The 24,254-nt window shown below is 32.0% G+C and overlaps 1 protein-coding gene, 1 long non-coding RNA gene and 3 other non-coding genes across 9 annotated transcripts; 1 reads left to right on the top strand and 4 right to left on the bottom strand.

Annotated features, from left to right (window-relative positions):
- Positions 1-311: 311 nt before the first annotated feature.
- LOC148767565 (U5 spliceosomal RNA) lies at positions 312-426 on the bottom strand. Its single transcript, XR_016034151.1, has one exon. It is a non-coding gene; the product is annotated as a U5 spliceosomal RNA (small nuclear RNA).
- An 871-nt stretch (positions 427-1,297) lies between these two features.
- LOC148767564 (U1 spliceosomal RNA) lies at positions 1,298-1,456 on the bottom strand. The gene has a single exon (XR_016034130.1). It is a non-coding gene; the product is annotated as a U1 spliceosomal RNA (small nuclear RNA).
- Positions 1,457-2,835: 1,379 nt separating this feature from the next.
- On the bottom strand, positions 2,836-2,954 carry LOC148767563 (U5 spliceosomal RNA). The gene has a single exon (XR_016034149.1). It is a non-coding gene; the product is annotated as a U5 spliceosomal RNA (small nuclear RNA).
- Positions 2,955-11,660: 8,706 nt separating this feature from the next.
- On the bottom strand, positions 11,661-23,843 carry LOC105954998 (heparanase-like protein 3). Of its 5 annotated transcripts, none has more exons than XM_088823994.1 (9): positions 23,488-23,841; positions 23,146-23,182; positions 22,855-23,035; positions 18,491-18,669; positions 17,705-17,935; positions 17,402-17,534; positions 16,511-16,636; positions 15,179-15,278; positions 11,661-12,111 (listed from the first exon to the last, which is right to left on the bottom strand). In XM_088823994.1, exons 1-9 carry the CDS (start codon positions 23,722-23,724, stop codon positions 11,782-11,784), a joined length of 1,554 nt encoding a protein of 517 aa, XP_088680120.1. In that variant the 5' UTR covers positions 23,725-23,841; the 3' UTR covers positions 11,661-11,781. The 5 variants fall into 5 exon arrangements, with proteins under 5 accessions (XP_088680120.1, XP_088680123.1, XP_088680119.1 ...); XM_088823997.1 differs by having other exon boundaries at positions 17,402-17,591; positions 18,617-18,669; positions 23,488-23,840; XM_088823993.1 differs by having other exon boundaries at positions 17,402-17,591; positions 23,488-23,838.
- On the top strand, positions 19,857-21,726 carry LOC148767562 (uncharacterized). Its single transcript, XR_016033815.1, has 2 exons — positions 19,857-20,239; positions 21,464-21,726. It is a non-coding gene; the product is annotated as an uncharacterized LOC148767562 (long non-coding RNA).
- Positions 23,844-24,254: the final 411 nt, after the last annotated feature.

Here is a 24,254-nt window from a genome sequence, read left to right as displayed (position 1 = left end):
TTGTTGCCTCAATCTCGGCTCGCATTGGCACCGTAAAAATGGAGGAAATTTACTCGCTTTTGCTCACTTATGAAGCGAGACTCTCTCGTCATCAATTTCTACGCCCCATACTACCTTTGTTCTTAATCCATATATATAAACTTATTATCTGTCCAAAAAATTTGTACCGATAATCATGTTTATTTCGAGTTTCATGGTGAATTCTTTTTTTGTGAAGGATTGAAAAATCATATATGACATGAATGAATCTGTTCGACAATACACGCTGCATTTTCTCCAGCATATGGAGAAGAGTTTTGATGTATGAGAAAAATATTTAAACCAGAATTAATACGGCGATTTATTTAAACTTGAATAGGAGCGAGCACACTGTATTCTTTAGTAAAAGGCCGAAGAATAGTTCGCAATGTGCTCACTTCGATTTATTTCATAGGCTCTAACCTTGAATAAGTGATGCAAGCCGAAACCCACAACGAAAAATAGATAGAAAATGATAGGTGATCGGGAATCACTCAACCGGCGGCAGCGGACTCACTTGACGCTACTAATCACGGAATCACTCAACGCGACCAAGTCACTCACTTGTATAAAGAGGAATCATTCACTCTCAATGCAATTAACTTGCAAAAAAGTTTTAAACGTAAACAATCATCTCCCATTTTATTCATGTAAAGGGTGCTTATATAGGCGTTTTGGAACATCCCTCCAAAACATAGGAAATTACAACTTTGAATGACTTATCATCTTCTAATTCTAGAAAATAAATAAAATTCATGAAATACATAGAATATGACCTGATTTAATTGATAACAAGATGAATAATTCGAAATTATACTAATAAAATAAATAAAACACTTAGAAATACCAAAAGACACAAAGCTGTCAATTTTCCCGAGTGCAGCTGACAGGCTCTAACTGAGCATAAGTTCTTCTTCCGACCTTGTTTTTGTAAACCGTTTTTTGTGTTGGAAACTAGACTTCGAGAGCTTTCTAACCATATTTATCAATAAATCTAACTCTTCGGAAATCTAAACAGGTGATTTTTCAAAGTTGACTGATCTGCAAACACCAATTCTACATCAATAACAATAGTGAAAGCTGGGCTAATTTTCATAGGGAGGCGGAGTTGAACGGAGAAGGAAAAATCGAAAATCAAAATAAGTATTTGAAGCCAACTATGCCAAAATTGTTCCATTCCGACACGGCAGAAGATCTGTTTCTAGGTTCAAACTTTTAATCAATATTAGCACATATAAAATATTTTTATTTTATTATAATAAGTTTAAACTAGAATTGGGTAGGGGCCGCGCGAACGCAGGCCCCTCTATCACAAATTATGACGCAGGCTCGACCTTTGGGTCGACCTTACGTGGGCGCCCCTCCAAAGTGCAATGGAGGTCACCAGCATAGGCCATAGGTCTTATTGATCGCATATTGACCCCGTCCAGGTAAGTAAATTTCTTACTCATATTTATTCACTTTATATAACTCTCTTCTCACCATTTATAGTTTAATCAACCGGTGTGGGACAACCGTAACATACTTTATTTAGTATTTTTCATGCTCGCTAATAATTGAATTACTCCCCTATGCTTAAGAAAAACCCTCCGAAGCACAATCAGCACAATCAACAAAGTTGTACAAATGTTAAAACCTCGTTGCACATACTTCTACAAAAACATATAATTATGTACACACAATTTTGTATAAATGTTACAGAAAAGAGAGCACAAAAATTAAAATAATGCATAATCAACTAGACCCGTACTTGAAACTCAAACAAATCGAATTTGATTCTAATGTCATCTCGTAAGCCAAAGTTGGACCAATTAGTAAGGAAAAGATTTAAACTTCACTTGCGTCACGATATGCTTGTTTGAATGAAGCGAACAATTAATTTTTAGAGTAGTTTTATACTTTGTCGGGTACAAGATGTATTCCTAGACAAAATTAATGATGTTAGTTATGAAGAATGTTTGTATAGAAATCTAAAACATTTTGATATGTAAATTAGGGATGGCCATGGGGTGGGTTTTGCATTACCCGCCACCGCCCAGTTAAGAAACCCGTTCAACCCGTACCCACCCCGCCCTCCAACGGATTTAAATTTTACGAATCCGCACCGGCCCCATAGAACACCCGTGGGTACCCGCCCCGCCAAAAAACCTATGAAAGCTGATGAAAACGGTAAAAATGAAAATAAAAAATAAAAAATAAAAAAAAACAAAAGAAAGGAAAAAAGAATTATTGAATTACCCTGATTAGGAAACAACAATTATAAATCCAAATAACAAATTTATTATAATGAAATAAATAATATATATATATATATATATATATATATATATATATATATATATATATATATATATATATATATATATATATATATATATATATATATATATATATATATATATACGGGGCGGGAACGGGGCGGGTATACACAAATCCGCATCCACCCCGAGCTCGTTTTCGGGGGAAAAAATAGAACCTGTGCCCGCCCCATTTATTTGCGGGGTGGGCATTACCCGAAAATTTCGGTGCGAGTCGGGCGGATATTCGCGGGTCGGATAAAAATTGTCATCCCTAATGTAAATGCTTTATATCTACTTACAAGCTCTTATTTTTTTCCTAAGCTCTTCATCATGATACTTATATCTTTATCTTTATCATAGTAATGTTATTGCTATTAGGAAAAACCTCACTTAATGTTAGTCCGACAAAAATTTCCAACGGAGAGGTAAATTTGTTCAACTATATACGCTTGCATTTTCTTTAACATGTGAAGAACTTAATGTTCCATAAAAATATTTAAACTAGAATTAATGGGGCAGTTCCTAAAGAGGAAAAGCCCTCCAAAAAGAGGCGTATGTTGCTTGAGTAGCGGCGAGCACACAGTATTCTTTAGTAAAAGGCGAAAGAATAGTTCGCTATGTCCTCACCGCGCAGCTACGTGAATTTTAAAAATTACTGTGCGCTTCTATTTATTTATTTGGCTCTAAATTCATAGTTCAGTCTTTTTCCTATGTGGGATATATACTTATCTATGCATGTTCTCCTCAATGAGCAATATGTGATATGTTCTTTGTGTGCTTGACTTTTCGGGTGGTGGTGCTTGGCATTAATAATATGGGTAACATTTTTATTTTTTTGACTTTAGTTTGTGGTATAAATTTAAATACTGAATGAAATTGATGCATCGTATTTTATGAATTACCTCTAAAAAACAAAATAAATTTGAAATTCTTTGAAAAAACAATAGCGAGAATAACTTAAAATGTTATTAATCTGGAAAGTTCTGAATTCCTAATTGCCACATCCCTATTTCACTAGTAGAAAATTTGTTTTCTTACTACGAATTTTTTTGCTACGATAAAAAACCGTAATAAAAGGTACTTTTTACTATGAAACAACTTTGAAGTCGTAGTAAATACTAGGATTTACCGTAACAAAAAAATATTTGGTACGGCCATTTACCGTAGAAAAGTTTTTGTCAAGCCCGTGTATATTTTACGAGGAAAATTCGTAGCAAATGAGTAGCAAAAGTCTATTTATTACAAATTTGATACATTTTGCTACGGTTAATGGTCGTAGTAAAAAACTATTTTTCTACTGGTGTTTGTTAATAATTAAGGTGAAAGAATACTAAATTTCCATTAAAACTTGAAACATAATTAGACTAGAAATATATTAAAAATTACCATTAATAATAAAAGTGAATCCTCTCCATTGATAGAAAAGAGCAAAGGTGGATTTTACAATGATTTTTTTTTATAGAACTCATAGGAACTCAATGTCTTTGCTCAAATAATTTTTAACTAATTAAAGATACATAATTCATATTAATGTTAGTCATTGGTCAACAGGTTTTCATAATGTTTTCATTTCCAATAGTTCGTCAAACAGTTCTCGTGGAGGTGGATTTTGGTCTGCCAAGGCGGGGTGGCCGCTAAATCCGCAGCGGCCTCCTCGTCGCTCAATGCAGCACTACGGCTACTATAATTGTTCATAGTCAATCCCAAACATTGGTACACACCGAATCTGCAGTATTTATCTCGGTCGCTTCTCGGACCACCTCCGAACTCTCCAAGTCACTTTTCCACTTATGCCGCTCATGCCTACTTCGTTGGGCAGCTAGAACCCAATACCGGCTACTCATCAATTCACCGCCCACAATCATTCCCAGCAGGAGCCATGGTACAGTTCTAACGGTCCCATGAACTGTTACAACAGTTCGTCGAACAGTGCTCAAACCAACATGGTCGATCCGGCACATTACTTGAACAGGGGGACACTTCAGCAACCGATTGAATCCCAGTGATTCATGGACAGCGGAGCGACCTCCCAATTGGCACCCCACTCAAGTAATTTCCATTTTGGTTTTAATCATAGCTATCTCTCACAGGATCTCGCACAGGGGTGAAGTTAAAGGTATTTGGATCTCGATAGGGGTAAAGATCCTCGAGTTCTGAAATGATGATGCTATGGCAAATCCGGAAGCAGCCTCCATTGAGGCTCTTCAGTATGTTAGACATCACCTTCTTCATGTCTTACATGTTGGAATTCATGGTAGTCATCTCCTCCCTTAGTGACTGGATTTCAGATTGTTGTCTAGTATTAAAGTTTTGAAAAAATACAAGTTTCATCCCTCAAGTTTGCATCGACTTCATTTTTGGTCATTCATGTTCATAAAAAACATATTTGGTCCTTCAAGTTTCAAAAATTCAACATTTTTAGTCCATTCTGTCAATTTTCTGTTAAAACTAACGGAATCGAGCGTGTACCCGTCACTGCCTTAATTGACAGACTAACGGTAAATTTGACGGAATTGAGAAAAAAATGTTAAATTATTGAAACATGAGGACATGAAGGACCAAATGTCTTTCTTGTGAATATGGAGGACATAATGTGAAATCGAAGCAAACTGTAATTTTCCCATTAATCATTCTATATTCTTCTTTGGAGCTAATTGCAAATACCTCCCCTGTGTAATCTCTAATTGGAAAATCGTGTCTCTCACTCGTGGGCTCTGTGAAATTTTATGTTATTTCTAGGGGGAAATGTCATAGATACCCTTGTATAAATAAAAAAAAAATATATTAGTGGTCAAATTATAAATCACTATAATTTATAGGAACAAATTGTAAATTTTAAAATTTCCAAAATTGCAATAAGGAACAAAAATTGAAGATTTTTTCAGATCTTCTTCTTTGTTCCATTCCGCCGCCAACCTCCCAGCCTGAAAAAAGTTCGGCATCGCCGCCGCCTTCTGGCCTGTCTGGCACCACCGCCGCCTTCTGGCCCGTCTCGCACCACCGCCGCTCTCTGACCCGTCTCGCACCACGGCTACCCACCTACTCCTTCAAATTTCTCGCCCTAGTCACCGCCGCCGTTTGGCACCACCCATTTCTTAGCGAGAGAGAGTTGTGTATAGGTAAGATTTTTCTTCCCCTGCACATAATCGCCGCTGCCGCCGCCTTCGTTCAAATTGCATATATGGGCTGCTATGGGAAGAGTGAAATTGGAGGAGAAATAGTACTACGCGAAGGTGGGGTTGCAAGAAAGGTGAGCTGGTGGTGCGGCAGGTGCGTGGGGAGAAAAAGTGTTGATTTGGGTGGTTGGTGGGGTAGGGTGGGGTGGGGTGGAGCGGGAAAGAAGACGACTTATTTTTGGCGTTTTTTTTCTTTTTTTTTTTTAATATAAATTAAAATGTAATATAGAAAAAATATAAAACATATAAAATCTTTTAATACAACTATATATGTTTAATTTCTATTTATATTTTATAATTACAAAAATTTTAATAAATAATGTTTATAAAATTTAAAATAACTACACATTAAAAAAAATTGTGTAATAAAATTTGATTTAATTAAATTAATTACAGAGTTGATAAAATTTTCAAAGATAAATATGTATAATATATATTTTACTAATTGCTGAAAAAATTCGTAGGACATTTTTGTCATTTCACTTTTAGTCAATGCCTAAAAATACAGAGGGTGCTGTGAGTTTTGAATTTGATTACACGATTGGTGAGTTTTTTTTTTTACAGGAGTGTATTTATCAATTAAAGATTTCACAAGGGAGGTATTTGCAATTAGCTCATCTTCTTTGAAGGTATCACACATATCTCCTTGAATCTCATATTTGTTTCTAGTCATGTGTTGTGGAGTTTATGTTTTCTTTTTAGTGCTAAGTTAGTGTCATATTTGATGGATTATAATCATATGAAACCAAAGAAATCGAATTTACGGTAAATGACAAAGAGGTCCATGACAAGGGCTCTTAATTAAAAAAAAAGGTATCCAACTTTTTTTTTTTCCAAATAGTTCCAAGTTCCAACTCATTCAAACTTATTTACAAATATGGAAAACTCTTTATACATATCAAAATTATCCTCAATTCCTTGAAAACCAATTCAACTCCAATTTCATGATTTACACCCCAATTTAGCCCAATTTCACCAATTAACCAACTTTGACCCTTATTCCAATTAAAACCCCAATTTTGACCTGCCACCGCCGGTTAGCCGTTGTTGACGGCCGATCTCTGTCGTTAACTTTTTTTTAAAACTTTTTTTTTCTGAATTTTTTTTTCCGGCAGGTCAACCGCCTTTGACCGCCGGTCTCCGGAGTTTTTTTCTTTTCAATTTTGTTTTTTCTTAAAAAAATATTTTAGTTAATATTACTATTTTGGATGTTAAATTACTGTCTCCAACACTAATTTAACTGTCGGAGATAGTAATTTAACTGTCCGAGACAGTAATATTACTTTCTGATGCAGTAATTTTACTGTAATAATTAATTTTATCATCTTGGCCTGCAATTTTGCTATCTTCGACCGTAATATTACTGTCTCCGACCGTAATATTAATGTCTCATGCAATAATATTATTGTTCAGGAAAGTAATATTCATAATATTACTCTCCCAAACAATAATATTATTGTCGGAACAGTAATATTAATAACATTATTGTTTGTGACAGTAATATTAGTAATATTACTGTTTGGTATTCAATATTACTATATCAGACAAAAAGTCAACGTCGGAGACCAGCGGTCAATGGCGGTTGATCGGTCGGAAAAAACAAATTCAGAAAAAGTTAGTTTTCAATGAAAAAAAAGGTCAACGCCGGAATTTGGCCGGAAAAAAACAATGCAGAAAAAAAAATTCTTCAAAAAATTATGAAAATGGGGGTTAGTGTGATATACCTGTTTAAATCCAAGATCAACGTGTAATATTGAGAAAGTTAGAATCTAATGGATGGAATTGATAAAAAATATATTATGAAGGGTATTTCAGACATAACATATGGGGATGAGTTTATTTGGAAGACTGATTCTTTTAGGGTAAATTACACCCACACCCCTGATATGCTAAAATAACATCTAGGTCCCTGTGATATCGATAATTACACTCACCCCCTTGAAACATAGTTAGAAACTCTAATAGGATAATGCATTGGATACGCTATTCCGATAGAGTTATAACGGACTATTAGCTTCAGGAAGTGGTGGAGACAACAAAAAAGTTAGGGGGTAACATGGCTCCCCCAACATTTCTTAACTGAAGCTAATAGGATTATAACTCTTCGTTGTTTCCACCACTTCCTGAAGCTAATAGTCCGTTAGAACAATATCGGAATAACTTATCCAATGCATTATCCCATTAGAGTTTCTAACTATGTTTCAGGGGTAAGTGTAATTATCAATACCACATGGACATCAAAGTTATTTAAGCATACTTCGAAGGTGTTGGTGTAATTTATCATTTTTTATTTATTTGGACCACTGTACATTTAATTCCCTTTTCATGGACTCTTATTTTATTGGTTTCCTTGTTTGTCATTAATTGGGTATTTATTTTATATGGACATAATAGTTTGATTAGGATAGGATTATTATTAAGTATATCCCATACATTTCTTTATATGTGATTGTTAACCTAAAAGGTTTCTTGTACATGAGATTTTCCAAATCATATAAAAGGAGCACCAGACCTCTTATATTTGTGTGCCTTTATTATGAGAGAAAATATTTTTTACTCTCGTTTTCATTGCTCAGTCGTGAGACATGTTAATAGAAAATATATGCGATCTTATTCGGGAGAAGGACTTAAACAGATCTTGAGAGGAGATTGATCCACAGACTGAAGGGATTCAACATTGAAAGAAGTTCAATCGAACAGAGGGAGGCTAGCATAATCGGATTCACTAGTTTTGAGTATGGCACAAGAACGGTGTCAAGATAAAGTGAGAGTGTTTAGTTTATTATTTAATGCCTAATATTGTGCTTGTAAAACTAAAATAGAGGATATTCGTTTTTGCAGATCCTCGTGGATGTAGGGTCCAACTGTATCTGAACCACATTAAATTTGTTTTTCTTTTTAATTATGTTTCTATAAATTGTTACAACACTTTACACAGTACACACGTAATAAATCTAACACTCTAAACTTGGCAGCTTATACTTGTGTACTCTAAACCAGTTACGAAAAATACGTTTTTTAAATCTGCAAAAAAGATGAACCAACTTAGTAGCAAACACACAATATTGTTTTCTTGTCATTATGATATAGAACAACTAAGGCAACACAAAATTTACTAATGCAACAAAAAATCCACGTCAATCATGATTTTGAAACTTCATCATCAACCGGAAGAAAGACTTGTATGGCTTTCTTATCATTCTGCAATGCAAAATAAAAACATTAGTATACAAAGACATAGAAATAATGAATAATTCAATCAATCATTGTAATTTTAGCTTAGACTTATTTTTTATACCAAATGTTTTTCTCAACCAATTTCCTCCACATCAAAACTTGCACTGTATACAGTGCCAATAGGCATGATATTTGTCGATTACTCTGCTTCCAGCGCTAAAAGAAGCCTCATAAGAAACTGTGGTGATCGGAATGGCTGAAATATCTTTCGCTATTACTGATAATATCTTGTACTTCAAGGCATGAACACTCCACCACTCCAAGTCAAATTCTCATCAATCTTCTTTATCAGACATATAACAATTTTCTTGAAGATACATATAAAGATCGGATTTTTGTGGTTGAGCAGATTCCACGGACTTCGAATAATCAACATACTCTTACCAACCATATAAAGATTCAAAACTTTTACTCTAGTAAATCTGAAAACATCCCCTTCCTACTTCCCAGCTCGACTCTCGCCTTGTAGTGGCCCATAAATCTTGGGAAAACAAAGTTCAAGTGCCATCATATTACATTTAGAATCCCACACAGCTGCTACATACATAAGTAAATCAGACTCCCTCCAATACTTATGAAACTTAATTTTTATTTTCTTGAACATGTCTTGGATGAAAGAATCAGTATGTGATGACTTTTGACCCAACATTACCTTCACTCTACTTACTTCATTAAGAAATAAGTTTGAGGTTGGACAATCACTTCCAGAAATGAGATGTGTAGTTGTCCAGAACAACTCCAATACCGAGCACACTTTCTCAACTTTTTTCCAGTCTTCATTAGTTGGGCATTTTTCAAAATGAGGCTCTCGTCTGAAAACGGGGAAACACGTCTTTTAAATTTAATAGCAGTTGCTAACATCGCATATGTTGAGTTCCATTTATTTCACAATCTCTAAGAATACCTTCAATTGTGCATCTAATCGTCGAATATACTCGTCACTATCTCGAACAACTTCAATAATGTCTTTAATCTGAGAAAGACCATCTTGTGCTATCAAATTTAGAATATGTGCACAACACCTGACATGGAACAAACTTCCTCCACAAAGTAGTTTTTTTTTTTTACTTTCGATTAACAAAAAAAAATTAAGTTGGCAATTGCAGTATCATTCGCTGAAGCGGTATCAACAGATACAATGTGAACCTTAGAATCGATTTCCCGTTCTTCCAAGCACCACCAAACTTCATTTGCAATATCAAGGCCCCGTCGAGGAGGTGGAATATGGACAAAATTGAGCATACGCTTTTGTAAAATCCAGCTTTGATCAATCCATTGACCAGTTATGACCATGTACTCAATCTTTTAATTCTTCGACTTCCATCAGTCTGTAGTAAGGCTGATTTGTTCATATTCTTCAATACAATTTTTAGCTGATTCTTTTCCAAGTCATACACATTCACAAATATTTTTCACTGTGGTTCTAGTAAATGATCTCCACTGAGGCATTCTCAATCTCCGCATCAAATTAAATCCTTCATCTTCTACAATGGAGAAAGGATGCTCATGCATCATAATCCAATGAGCTACCGCCTCTTTCATATTTTTCATATCAAATTTGCCATCATGTAATGCTGGAAAAGAGTATAGCTCTACAGTTGTTGGAAGAAAATTAATTTGCATTTGTGAAAATTTCTCCTTATCCCGTGCAGCTTTTTCTTTTTGAAAAAGACGACATGATTGCAAGTGCCTATGGAATTGAGTTGTTGAACTAGTCTTGTTCCTTGTAAATAGCTTTTTACAGTGGTTGCAGCGCACCTTTGTGACACCACTATCATCCTTAATCTCTGTAAAATTTGAAAAAACAGATGATTTTTTTTTTGTTGCTATACAAGTAGAGAAAAAAAGTACTAAATTTTGGGTCAAACATTCACCTATTCTTCAAAAACGAAATACGAAGAATTTTTTGAAGATTGCCTACCCTTGTATATCCTTTTAACTTTGGAGTGTTGAACAGGAACCACGGTCACGTGTGCACAAACCTCAGCCGTCGGTTGCACAAACCACCTCATTGGGCTGCCTTTGAACTTTTCTTTTAAAAAGTCATTAACACACTCTACCATTTTGCTAGAATAATAATCTGCCTTTTATTATATGTAATTTATATTGATTTTGTTATTCGAAGAATTGAAAGTAAAATCCAAAGAGAAACCGTTGAAGTTGAAGATAGAAGACCAAAAACCCTAAGGGAAACTCGTTTGGTTGTCTACTCAGTACTGACCATATTCCACTTTTTTTATTTGTATTTTGTGTTCATATTTCAATTTTCTTTTCTTCGATCTAATAACAAACTAAAAGACTTAAAAACTAACTAATAAAGTAAAATCTATTATTTTATTCGAATGCTAATGTATAGTCTGATAATATATTTGTCTTATTAATTTTTTTTCAATTAGAAAAATAATTTTAATATTTTTTATTTATTATTAATAGTATCCATTACTATATATTATTAATATATATAAAATTAAAAAGATATATAGAAAAATAGGTTGTCGAACAATTGAAATTAAGCTCGAGCTCGACTCGTCCAAAAGCTCGGGCTCGTGAGCTCCTGAAACTCGCGAACTGGCTCGTCTCATTTACACTCCTACCTCTGCAGGATGTTCGTAATCAACCCAAAAATTTAGATACAAGTTTTCTAGATGAACTGGCCCCTTACAAATACAATATAATACATAACAATGTTGTTCATTTTCATTCATTATTCATCAACATGATATCATTGACATGATGAGTGTGAATCAACGATTAATTGAAAATTTGGTAGAAATAAAAATACGAAAAGCACCCAATATATATATATACATATATATATATATATATATATATATATATATATATATATATATATATATATATATATATATATATATATATATATATATATATATATATATATATATATATATATATATATATAACTGAGTTGAAATTTATATATAGTTCAACTATGATTCAAACGTATAGAAACAAAGGTCTTTGCATCTTATTCGACCACACATTACATCACGGTACATAATAAAACACAACGATACGGAACACGGATATCAAGGTACTTCGACGCCAGAGGATGGGCACGCTTTGAATGTGAAATTCGAAATGTGAACAAAAACAATGGAATGCGGACTCACATTTATTGGCCCGGAGCCAAAAACCTCAACGGGTTTCATGATAGGTATACCACCAGATGAATCGAAGATCAATGGTTTACCGTTGAGTAAAACGGTCTTGCTTTGTATGTTCCCTTCCAAAGGGGTGAGATGGTACTCTTGTCTAAAATCAAATAGCCGTTCACCGTCATCATTTTCGAACAATGAAAGCTTTGCCTCGGCAGTTGTGTTGCCGTCTAGGTTTATGAGCAATACAACAACTCCATGCTGCAACATCGTGTCATATATGTTACGTTCAAAATCAAGTCTCATTAGTATAAAGTGTGGGACTTTGGAAATTTTATAAATGCATCGTGCATGTAAAATAAAGGATAGCTACATATTTTTTATATTTTGTAGGGTAAAGTTTATTGGACCTACCTGAACTATACTCAACATATAAAATGTCTCCTGACGTTTACAATTAATTACACCCCTGACGTTTACAATCTGTTAGTAAATGCTGACGTAGCGTGTTGATTTTTTCTTTTTTTAACATTTATTATAGTTGGACTAAAATTTCAACTATTTTACCGCTTGTTCTCCACACCACAACATTTTTTTCCCCAGAACTCCAACAAATCAGAGATCATCCAACTTCTTAAATTTAAGGAGGAATGAACTATGCACTAGTTGAAACTTTTTTTTTTTGTTTTTCTTTTTTTTATAATCATTTTCTTCCACCAATATCAAAAAGAAAGAATAATCTTTCTCCATTAGATCTATTTAAAAAATAAATAAACCCTACTCTCGGTAGCAAAATTATCTGGCACACCTGCGGAAGAAGACATGGTGTTCGTAGAAGAATTTACGAGAAGAAAACGAAGGAAGAAGATGGAGGGTGATGAAAAAATATATTGACGGTGTACAGCTGGTATATTAAAGGGTATAAATGTAATTGGACAATAAAACTAACGGAGTTAGATTTTTAACGTTGACCCAAAATCTGGAGGGGCTAGTTTGGTACAATTTGAAAATATAAGAGGGTGTTTTATATGTTGGGTATAGTTAAGATAGGTAAAATGAACTTTACCCTATTTTGTAACTAACAGTTACAAATTAATTAGGTCAATTATTTCAGTTGTGTCCATAGTTTAATTAACTTGAATCAACTGTGGCTATACAGATTAATCCAGCCATGGTGGCACAACTGAAATGCGAGGACTTATTGCCAACAACAACACATTTTAGAGCAATTCCAGTAAGGTTATTAAACATGCTATTCAAACAATTAACCATCATTTATACAGTAAAAAATATAATTTTTTAATGGGTCTTTGTTCATAAGTCTCTCATCAAGCATCTTTATTATTCTTGATTTATGAGCTATTTCTCTTTCACCAATAAGCACATTACTTTAATATTTATTATAAATAAAAGAAACATTCATATATATGACAAAATAACCCCCAACCATTTACACCAAATTCTTAATTTTAACCCAATTTAATCAATTTTGACCACAACAATCCAATTTTGACCTTTTCTTTTCAAAAACTTTTTTTTTTCATAAAACTTTTTTTGCCGCCGAATTCTGGCTTTGACTTTTCGATTTTTTTTTTCTTCTCGTCTGTTTTTTTTCCGCCGCTGGATTCCGGCTTTGACCGCCGGTCTCCGGTGTTGACTTTTTTTTTTTTTTTTTTTTTTTACGTCCACAACTAAACGTTGACAATAATGACAGTAAATTAACATAATTATACTGTCAATGACAATGCATTAACGTAATTGTACTGCCGTTGACAATACATTTATGTAATTGTTATGCCGTTGACAGTAAATTAATGTAATATTATTATTTTTTTTTGTTATTTTTTGTTAATTTTGTTTGATTTGTTGACAAGTCAATGTAATTATATTACTATCGTTGAGAATAAAATAACTGTAAACACAATAATATTACTATCAAGCACATCAATATTATTATTTTTTAGGATTTTTTGTTTTGTTTGAGTTATTCACGGAGTAACGTAATAATATTACTGTCTATTATTGTAATATTACTGTAAACACAATAATATTACTGTGGTTGACGGTAATATTACCGTTCTATAGTAATATTGTTGTCAGCCACATCAATATTATTATTTTTATTGGGTTTTTTTGTTTGTTTCAGTTATTAACGGAGCAACGTGATAATATTACTGTCTATTATTGTAATATTTTTGTGGTTGACGATAATATTACTTTTTTTATAGTAATATTATTGTCACTCACAGTAATACTGATTCTTTTGGCTTTTTATTATGTTTACATTTGTTGAACGGTCAACATAGTAATATTACTCTATTACACAATAATAATGAGTTTTGTTGTGTTAATATTACTATGCTAGAGATTAATATAGCAATATTACTATGTTAAACGGTAGTATAGTCAATTTTACTGTGTTTAACAGTAATATAGTTCATATTACTGTCAATCACAACAATATTGTTGTTTAAACTGAAAAAGGAGATGTTACAGAAAGAAAGAAAGAAAGAAAGAAGAAAAAAAATTGAAAAAGCCTGACCGCCGGAAACCGGTGGCGGACAATATAAAATAAAATAAAGTCAACGCCGGAGACCGGCATTCAACGGCGGTTGACCGGCGGTCATCGGCGGTGACGGACGAAATTGTCCATAAAAATGTGTTTTGGGTCAAAATTGAATAATTTGTGAAATTTGGAGTCAAATTGAGGTTAAATTAAATTAAAGGATTAAATTGGAGCATATTAAAGTATGAGGAGTTATTTTAGTCTTTTACAAAAATCTTGACCATGTGTGGACTTTATTTTAAAGGAGTTTATTGTGTAGATCTCTTTATGAATAAGATCCCACTAATGGACTTATTTGTAAAGACCTTTTTTTTTTTTTTTAATTCCAATGGGTATATAAATGAGTGTTATATTTTGATAATTCACCTCTTGGAATGTAAATATACTTGCCGGAAATTGAGTTATAAAAAATGTAACTATCTAAACATCCAATCACAAGTTCACACGTGACAATTACAAATACAAGTAAAATCACTCATAAACTTCCAATTGATATTTAATTTGATAAGCATGGTTGGAGTAGATGAATTTTAATTAATACTTAAATATTATTTCAAATATCAAATAAATATTTGATAATTCAATTTTGATATTTAGCATTGAATTGCTCTAAATTAGTAAATTAGATCCGAAGTATGAAAAATTATATAAAATAATAAAATGTCAAGATAATATTATAATTTTGTAACGAGACACTGTCACATAAAAACTAAAAATAAAAAAGGAAAAAAAGGAGAAGGTTTCTATATGTTAAGAACTTACAGGATTCTTTGCACAATGAGCATATGCACGAATCTTACTACTTCCTTCAAATCTCGTCCGCAAAACATGTTTTCCCATTAAACGGTGCCAAAGAAGCGCGCTACAAAATAATTAGCTCATCATTAATGAATAAACTGAAGTGATTTATATGGTAGCAAAATTACATGTTATTATGATAGTCTTGTCTTTCTCTCTCTAAAAACCCTCAAATCCACCCAAATTTCAAAATCCCCGAAAGTCCCAAAATTTACAAAATCCCTCAACCTTTGTCACAAATCCTTCCAAATCTGAAAATCTCGTCAATTTGAAAGGTAATTAATCATCTAAAGTAGTTATATATAGGAGCGGTAAACGAGCCGAGCCGGCACGCAAACTCAACGAGCCGTCTCGACAAAGGCTCGAACTCGAGCGCGGGTTTTTCGAGCTCGAGCTCGAGCTTCGGACGAGCTCGAACACGAGCCCAAATTTATTTGTTCGTCAGCTCGCAAGCCAGCTTGCGAGCTGCTTTTTTTATTTTTTTATTTTATATAGATATAGTAATATTTCTTATTCTTATTCTTATTATTATTATTATTATTATTATTAACTAAATAGTAAATACTCTATAATAATTAATATTTCTAGAATTTAAATAAAAACAAATTTATATTACTTAGATAATTCATAATAATATAAAATATTATAATAATAATAACAATAGAAAAATAAAAATAAAATATAACTAGAGTTTATTATTTATTTTATAATTTTTTTATTTTACTATAAATAATTCTTAATAAAAAATTAAATAATAATAAAAAAAATTAAATGAGCCCGAGCTCGAGCTCGTCAAAATTTGCTCGAGCTCGAGCTGACCAAAACAGCCGAGCTCGACTCGTTCCCACCCCTAGTTATATATATTGACTTTGTGGTTAATCATGTGAAAATCGCGATTGGGGATGTTGTTAATGTTGGGTTTTTGATTTTTCCACGTCCAAAACGGGCGTGTGAAAGCCGTTTCCACACCTAAACCAAAACGAACAAATTTTACCTCATTGGGTTCCGTATCTCGATCCTCACTCGATGCACTCATTTTTCTTTACAAATCGTTACAATAACATCGGGTTTGGAACGATTTCTAATATAAAAGCTATTAAAAATAAAATTGTAGAAAGAGAAAGATAGGTAGAGAGTGAATTGTTTAAACCCGCATTCGTAATTTTGCTTCCACAAATATCACCTCCCATAAATAAATTACTATTAAAGAAATTTTCTATATATATACATATATGTGTGTGCGTGTGTGTGACGGTCGGCATAAATAATAATAGGATATCCGCGGTCCATATAAACCTGTAGTAATCGGGATTCGGAAGAAAAGTGGCGGTGTCAAGTAAACCATAGTAGCCTCCAACTAATGTCTGTCGACAAAACACCTTTGTGTCATAAGTTGCTGCCAAACCCAGTATGTCCAAATACCTATATATATACATATTTAGTTAACTCATCCGTTAATTCATATATATATAGGGTAAATTACAAAAACCCCCTTGAGGTATGGTCAAATTACAAAAACCCCCCTCTTGTTTGGATAATTACATATACCCCCTCAACTATGATTTTTTTCTTACACCTCCACCCTTATTGTGCCAAATTCAATATAATCATCTAGATTCCGTGTAATGTGCTCTAGTTTGTATTCATTTTGTGTAAAAATACAGTTTCCGTTGCACTACAAACTGATATACACAAGCTAAAAATCACATATTATGATCATCTTACTTCATATTGTAGAGTTTGAATTGTATAAAACGGGTACAAAAGTGATAATATTTCATATGATCTCGAAGATTCCACTAAATTTGAAGAGCTGAGGGGGTGGTTGTAATTATCAAAACAAGAGGGGTGTTTTTGTAATTTAACCATACCTCAGGGGGTGTTTGTAATTTACCCTATATATATATATATATATATATATATATATATATATATATATATATATATATATATATATATATATATATATATATATATATATATATATACAATCATCAACATTAAAATATATAATATATAAATATTTCAAGCATGCATGCGTGTAAGTAAGTATTTTTATAAAGTGATATTTAAATTTTTTATTCTACATTTTCGAACCCCTTAGCAGAAATCCTGGATTCGAACCCCCTTGATAAAATTTCTGGATTCGCCACTGTGCATGTGTGTAAGTAAGTTTATATGACGTACCAAAAACTAAGGACAAAGGTGTTTGTTACTCCATCACGACCATTATTATAAGCTCCTCCAGACTCGCCAACCCAACCAACCGCGGATGTACCTGTTTCTTTCAGAAGGTTCTGGAGGATCCGTAGCGGAATTGCTGCAATATCCAGCACCGTTGGATCGAGTATTCTATTTATAAGGTCCGGATCAGATCCTATATATATACAAAATCATCATAAATCATTAATTATAGAGATTTAACTCTCTCTCTCTCTCTCTCTCTCTCTCTCTATATATATATATATATATATATATATATATATATACCTGCGCCAAGATTATAGATGTGTTGGCTAATTATATTTAGTGAGCCTTGTGATTTTTCTAGGTATTTCTGAAACCAATCCGGTTCGAGGAGATCATCAGGAGCCATGATCTGTGGGGCTCTTATCTTTGCTCGATAAATTTCTCTTACTAATCGGCATAGAACAATTGTGTCCCGGGCATACTGGTCTGCATCCACGAATAGATCTATTGCGATACCACCTAATTCATTCCCTGCCAATAAATTTAGAAGTTTGATCTCATAATTCTTTTATATTAATTCAAGGAAATATGCATGCGAAATATTCTTGGCAATATGGAAACAAAAAATAAAATAAAAAATTAAAGCACATACTTGATGAGTTTATTGTTTTGCATCACAATGATAATTACCTACATTTGTAGGATTAAACGAAAACCTCTTTTTTACTTGTACGTACACCCTCCGTTTGTTTAGCGTCCTTTGTGATGCTCTCTAATTAATTAATTATGAAAAATATTATTATTAGATAGTCTTGATTTGAAGGAATAATAATTTTTATTTTATAAAATTACCCATTTTTGACCTTTGTATTATCCTTTTCTTTAATCATTAATGACTTCATTTTTTTTAAATTACTTCATTTATATATATGTTATTAATGTTAGGTTAAAATTAGACAAAATGTTTGACCTATTAGAAAATCGAAAGCGACACTTAATAAGAAAAAATCTACAATATCAAAATTATAACTTTTTCATGCATATATTGTGCAATAAACGTGAGTAGAGTGTGATGATATTTCTTACCAAGAGCCCAAGCAAACACATTGTAACCCTTGTTGACAGTGTAACGAATAAGCGATTCAGCATTCGAATAATCCCAACTACCCTTGGCAACAAGTGTAGCATTGGCCGGACCAAAACTAGTATTACCTTCCTCCACCGTTTTTCCATTTAGCGCATTTAGTCCAAAAGTAAATATTGCCCTGAAAATTAATGAACTCATTCAAGAACATTAACATGTAATTATACAATGAATTATAATTTGTTCACAAGGATCCAATTACACAATATATTGTGGCCCATTATTCATTTGAGTGTTGACGTAACATAAAAAGACACAAATACCAGGGGGGTCTCGCAATTAAAGAAAGATATTGTTTCTTAGCTATTAGAAAAATCACAAATGAGATTTACAATTTTCTAACAAATTCTTATATTTATAAATATTTTAACTATTTTTTATCAGTGTTTAAATATCGGGAATAAATCGGTTTTTAGATTTAGTGTAATATATCTCTAAATATTATTTGTTAATACTTAAAACGCATAAAAAAAAATTGAACTAGACTCTCTTCTCATCGTTTATATAATCTAATCACATAAAATAGTTTAACATTTAGAACATGATTCTCTCCTCATCGTTAAATGTTTCTATTTTTGGCCAAGTTCTTCTTACGGGGTCGGTAAGTTTGTGTTTGATTGAAAGAAATAATGGGTTAGAATTGAAAAAAAAAGAAAAGAAACACCCGGCCCTATTTTCTTGTTTAGACTAAATATTTTAACTATTTTTTTTTATATCTTAATTAGAAAAGTACAATGGGGTTTTTTTATATGTCTATTTTTATTATCATATAATTTATGTACTTTTCATGTTTACATAGATGTTGTACACAGTGGTTTTCATGTTATATAATTGTTATATACAGAGTGGTTTTTTATGAACATGTAGTGGATTACGTTAATATTAATGTGGATTATGCTTATTTTATAGTAAATTTTACTTTAATTTCATAATGGTTTTCGATAAATTTAGTGGTTTTCGATGAATATGTAGTGGATTTCAATTGTTTTTACATACAAACCATTTAAAAAACTTAAGAAAGAAAAAACAACTTTTGTTTTAAATTGTAAAAAAAATCATTATAAATAATATAAAAATTGGGAAAGCATAAACTAAAGGGATTTTGCTCTTTCACAAACACCCCTCATATGCACTGTCTAATTAAGAGAGGTCTAACTTTTTTTTTTTTTTTTTTTTTTTAAGATAAATCCAAAATATTATTTAATTAATTATAAATAATTTAATTCACTATTATACCCTTTACTAACCCTATAACTCATGATGTTATTATTTTCTTTTTTTCCTCAGATTTCTTTTCTTTCTCTTCTATTAACTGTAGCCGCTATAAGACAATTAAAAAACATAAAAACGTAAAATTTGCAATTATAAAGTTGAAAAGGTACTGACACATTTCCAATCGCTGCTCGCCATTGATCGGTCACTCTCAAAAGCAGCAAGCCCACTGTTTTGACTCACCTTTTTTCATCTTCTTTTTTTGTTCTCACTATACGTTTTTCCGCCGGATTAATATATAAACGGTAAAAAAAAAACGAAAGGTTACCTGATTATTGATTAGCTACATGAGATTGAGTACAATCGGTTTAATCATGAATTTACAGTGTTTTTTGTATCGAATGATCGATTGATGGAGATTAACACTCTACCGGGTCGACTTGTTGGGTCGGAGATTCATGGATTTCGCACCATGGAAGGTACTTTTTGGCTTGGAAGAATTTTTTTGTGAGATTTAGGTGGTGTTTGCAAATGCTTTTTGAAAGTGATTATGCGGTTTTTTTTGCTCATAATCTGTTTTTAGGTGTTTGCAAAATCAACTTTTGCTTTTGCTTCTCTTAAAATAATCTGCTTTAAGCTATTTTTTTAAAAGCACCCTTAACCCTGCTTTTTCAATTTTAGTTCATTTTCCGAAATATTTGCAAACACCCCAGCTTTTAGAAATAAACACTTAAAATTAACTCAAATCACAATCACTAACTTCTGCTTTTAAATAATCATTTGCAAACACCACCTTAGTTTTTAAATATTGCGTGAAAATTTTGGTAGTTCTTAGTTTAGATGTTGTCGGTTGGTTGGTCAACAGTTCAAATTGTGGAATTTTAGTTTGTTTTTTTTTTTTTTTGCTCTTTAGAACATGTTAGTTTTCTTTTTTGGGGGTTAATTATTGATGTTTGGTTTGATTGTCTGGATTAGGAATTAAGTAAATGGATAATTTGCAGTGGGAAATACTTTTCCAATTTGTGATATGGCTTTTTGATTATTTAGGCATTTTTTTTTTGTCAATATATACCGATTTTGCTTGCAGGTTTTTGTGTGTGACTCTGTGTTGTTGTGCTTCTTAATAAGAAACCATCATTGCAAGCAGATTGTGTATGTGTTTGTATCTGATTCGTCGTCGTCGTCAATTTCTCGTTATGATGTGTTAATTATGAACATGTCCTGACTATGTTCAATGGTATTATCTTTAGTGGTTTTCATTATTGTTACTGTGCTAAGTAGGTAATGTAGGTGCTGGCTATTTGAAATCGAAAAAAAAAGTTGTAAGTGGTTCTGATCATGAATTACATATCTCTAAAGTCTGCATATATTATAACCAAGTTATTTTGTTTGTGTTGTTATTTGAAACCACTTAATGATCTGTGTTGTATCTCTTATTTTGGGTTTTCAAGTATGGTGTTGTGATTTGTGCATAATTTAATTATGTGGTTTTGAAAATGTCATGTGGTTATGAATTATGTGCAGTTGATACAAATGTTGTGTGGTTTCTTTTTTTGTTATGTGATTTGAACCTATTTTGTTGCATTCAAAATGAGAGCCTTTCCAATGGCGTAATTAACTTATAAGATTTTTTATTTTCGATTTTTCATTTCCTGTATATGTGTGTGAAGTTGAACTTGGTCTGATGTGTTTTAATACCACAGCTCGTGGACGGCTACTGCAAAATTCTTTCAATACATCAGCAACAATGCGCCATCAAGAATGGTGATTGTACGAGCAATAACCGTAACATATACGGAGTGTCCTTTATAGTGGTTTTATATCTTCTTTTTCGCAGAATTTTTGATGTTTTCTTGTTGGAATTCATAGTGATTTTCGATGTTTATATAGTTGTGTATATAAAATGGTTTTCATGTTTATATAGTTGTTTTATACAAAGTAGTTTTCATGTTTATATAGTTGTTTATACGGAGTGGTTTTCATAATGTCAGGCTTCGTCTTTGATAAATTTATAGTGTTTTCAACAATTTTATTGTGATTTTCATTAAATTTTGTACATATTTTTATATTACAGTGTATACATAGTCGTTTTTATGTTGACATAGTTGTTATACAAAGTGGTTTTCAAGTTTACGTAGTCGTTATACATAGTGGTTTTCATGTTATATACTTGTTATACAGAGTGGTTTTTCATGTTTATATAGTTGTTTATACAGAGTAGTTTTCATGTTTATAAATAGTGCTTTTTATTTAAAAAAACTGGAATGAAAATAAAAAAAATCATAAAAAAAATTGAAATTCAGAAAAAAGAAAAACCACGATAAAACGAAAATAAAAACAAAACCATTTTTTTAAATTAAAATAAAAAAACATGTAATATATAAATAAGAAAAAAATAAAATTAAAATAAAATTAAAATAAAAAACCGAAAAAAAATAAAAAAATAATAATAAAATAATTACAAAATTTTATTTTAAATCGAAATAAAGAAAACCATTAAACAAAATAAAAAAGAAAAGGAAAAAAAACTGAATTGACGTGATGAGGGGAATAATTTTAGGAGAAGATTTGGGTGTAGTTTATGGGTTTATTTTTTTAAACTTAAATAATTATACTAATTAATAGTTAGCGGGGGCATATATGGTTTTTCAGGCCCATTGGATTTATCTCAAATATTATTTATAAATAAATGATTTATCAAGAATTAAAATCCTAATGAAGGGTGTTTGGCATATAGTCCCTAAACTAGAATTACGTACACATGTGAAATGAGAGATAATAGGGGATGGTGTGAGATGCGGGAGAGTATAGGGGGATTTGCATATCTACCAAAAATTTAATGGATTTTTCCAGATAATATAATATCGTAATTTTCAGTAATAGTAAATAGGGCCATTTTGGATAATTAGAATCAATTTAATTTATAACAAATATCTGCTCAAACAAATGAATTTATCAAAAAATCAAAATTCAATTAGGGGTGTTTGTCAAATAGCCCATTTTTAATAATATTTCAATTTAATATGGGGATTGCAATTGAAGGTGGGAATTTAATTTATTTAATTAGACATGGTAATTACTAATATTTTATTACCGGGAACGAGTGAAGAAGGAGTTTAATTCATCCCATCTGTCCAAGGAGAGACAACCCAAAGTGTAATTAAAGAGTTGAGAAGTGTTGTACACAAATGGATTGCATTCTTCTGTACGGTCTGTTTGATATATCACTCTATCTTGCAAAATTCCTCCTAATCTTATCCTCAGTGGTGAAAACGCTGCATCATATATTAAATTCATATTAATTCAATTAATTAATTTCTACCATAATTTAATTTCATCAAATTAAATCCCCAATAAATAATTAACATTTCTACTTGCGTAATACCTTTTACTGCATTGAAGAGGACAACATTATTAAGATCCTGTTCCAACAAAACATGAAACAAAATCAATCAAGAATAACAATCACATGCATATCTGTATATAATTAATACAGTAGAACCTCGATAAATTAATAACCTCGCTTAAATAATAGTTTCTTCTGGTCCCAACTCGATAAAAACCTACTAAATTATTAGTTCGATAATTTAATATTTCACTAAATTAATAGAATTTTACTAGTCCCCACTATATTAATTTATAAAGGTTTAACTATAATTAGGTATTTATTTAATAAATTAGGTCAAAAAAAAAACAATATAAAAAAATGATAGATATAGATCGATACCAAATTGAGGAGAGAAGAGTTTCCCCAGGCACAACTTCCATAATCACACTTTTCAGGTGGCCAAAACTCAACTGTTGCACATATGAAGTTCTCATTGGTCTCCGCTATCGGACGACTCCCATCGATACGAACAATGCCCTCAACTACTCTCTCTTCGCCCTCAACATCGCATACGAAGAAACCCGAAAAACACAGCACACACACTAAAACACATAACAAACCCTTCTGCAAAACCATCTAATTTCAAATTAAACTCTCTCTACACAAGTTTGGAATGATTTTAGCTGTTGAAGGATTACTGGTTTTATAGGGAGAAAACCCTGGGTTGGGGGGGTCTACTAAGCATGATTTCTGCAGTACAATTCTTTAGTCAAATGAATTTAATTGTTACAACTAATTACAAGAATGGGTTATAGTCGAATAAAAAGAATACATCCATGCCTCGTTTGGTTGGTGAGATTAGTCACGATTAACTAAATAATTGGACTATGTTTGATGTTTGGTATCTCAATAACTTGTCCGATCGATTCGCAAATATTATCTTATCATATACTGCCTTCTAGGCAAATTTTATTTTATTGAATCATTGAATGTCCAATAATATAATCTAGTTTTATTAGATGATTTAATTTTATGTTGGTAACCGAATGAGGTCTAAAATTACAGTAGGAATGGACATCCGGCAGCAGAAGTAGGGATATTTGGTATTAGAGTGTGCGCTATATGTTGCAAAGGTTTCAGGGGTCGTGCACACGAAAATACTTATA

This window comes from Erythranthe guttata, chromosome 10 (assembly GCF_056151865.1).
Source record: "Erythranthe guttata isolate IM_541 chromosome 10, IM_541, whole genome shotgun sequence".
Taxonomy (NCBI): Eukaryota; Viridiplantae; Streptophyta; class Magnoliopsida; order Lamiales; family Phrymaceae; genus Erythranthe; species Erythranthe guttata.
The sequence above is the reverse complement of the archived record's forward strand: the minus strand, read 5'-3'. Positions and strand labels throughout refer to the sequence as shown.

Coding starts and splice junctions, on each gene's coding strand:
- LOC105954998 (XM_088823993.1), bottom strand. CDS start 23,724: ATGGTTTTGCAGAAGGGTTTGTTATGTGTTTTAGTGTGTGTGCTGTGT. Junction 16,637..17,401: donor ACCTTTGTCCTTAGTTTTTG/GTACGTCATATA, acceptor GTATATATATAG/GTATTTGGACATACTGGGTT. Junction 12,112..15,178: donor CTCATTGTGCAAAGAATCCT/GTAAGTTCTTAA, acceptor ACGATGTTGCAG/CATGGAGTTGTTGTATTGCT.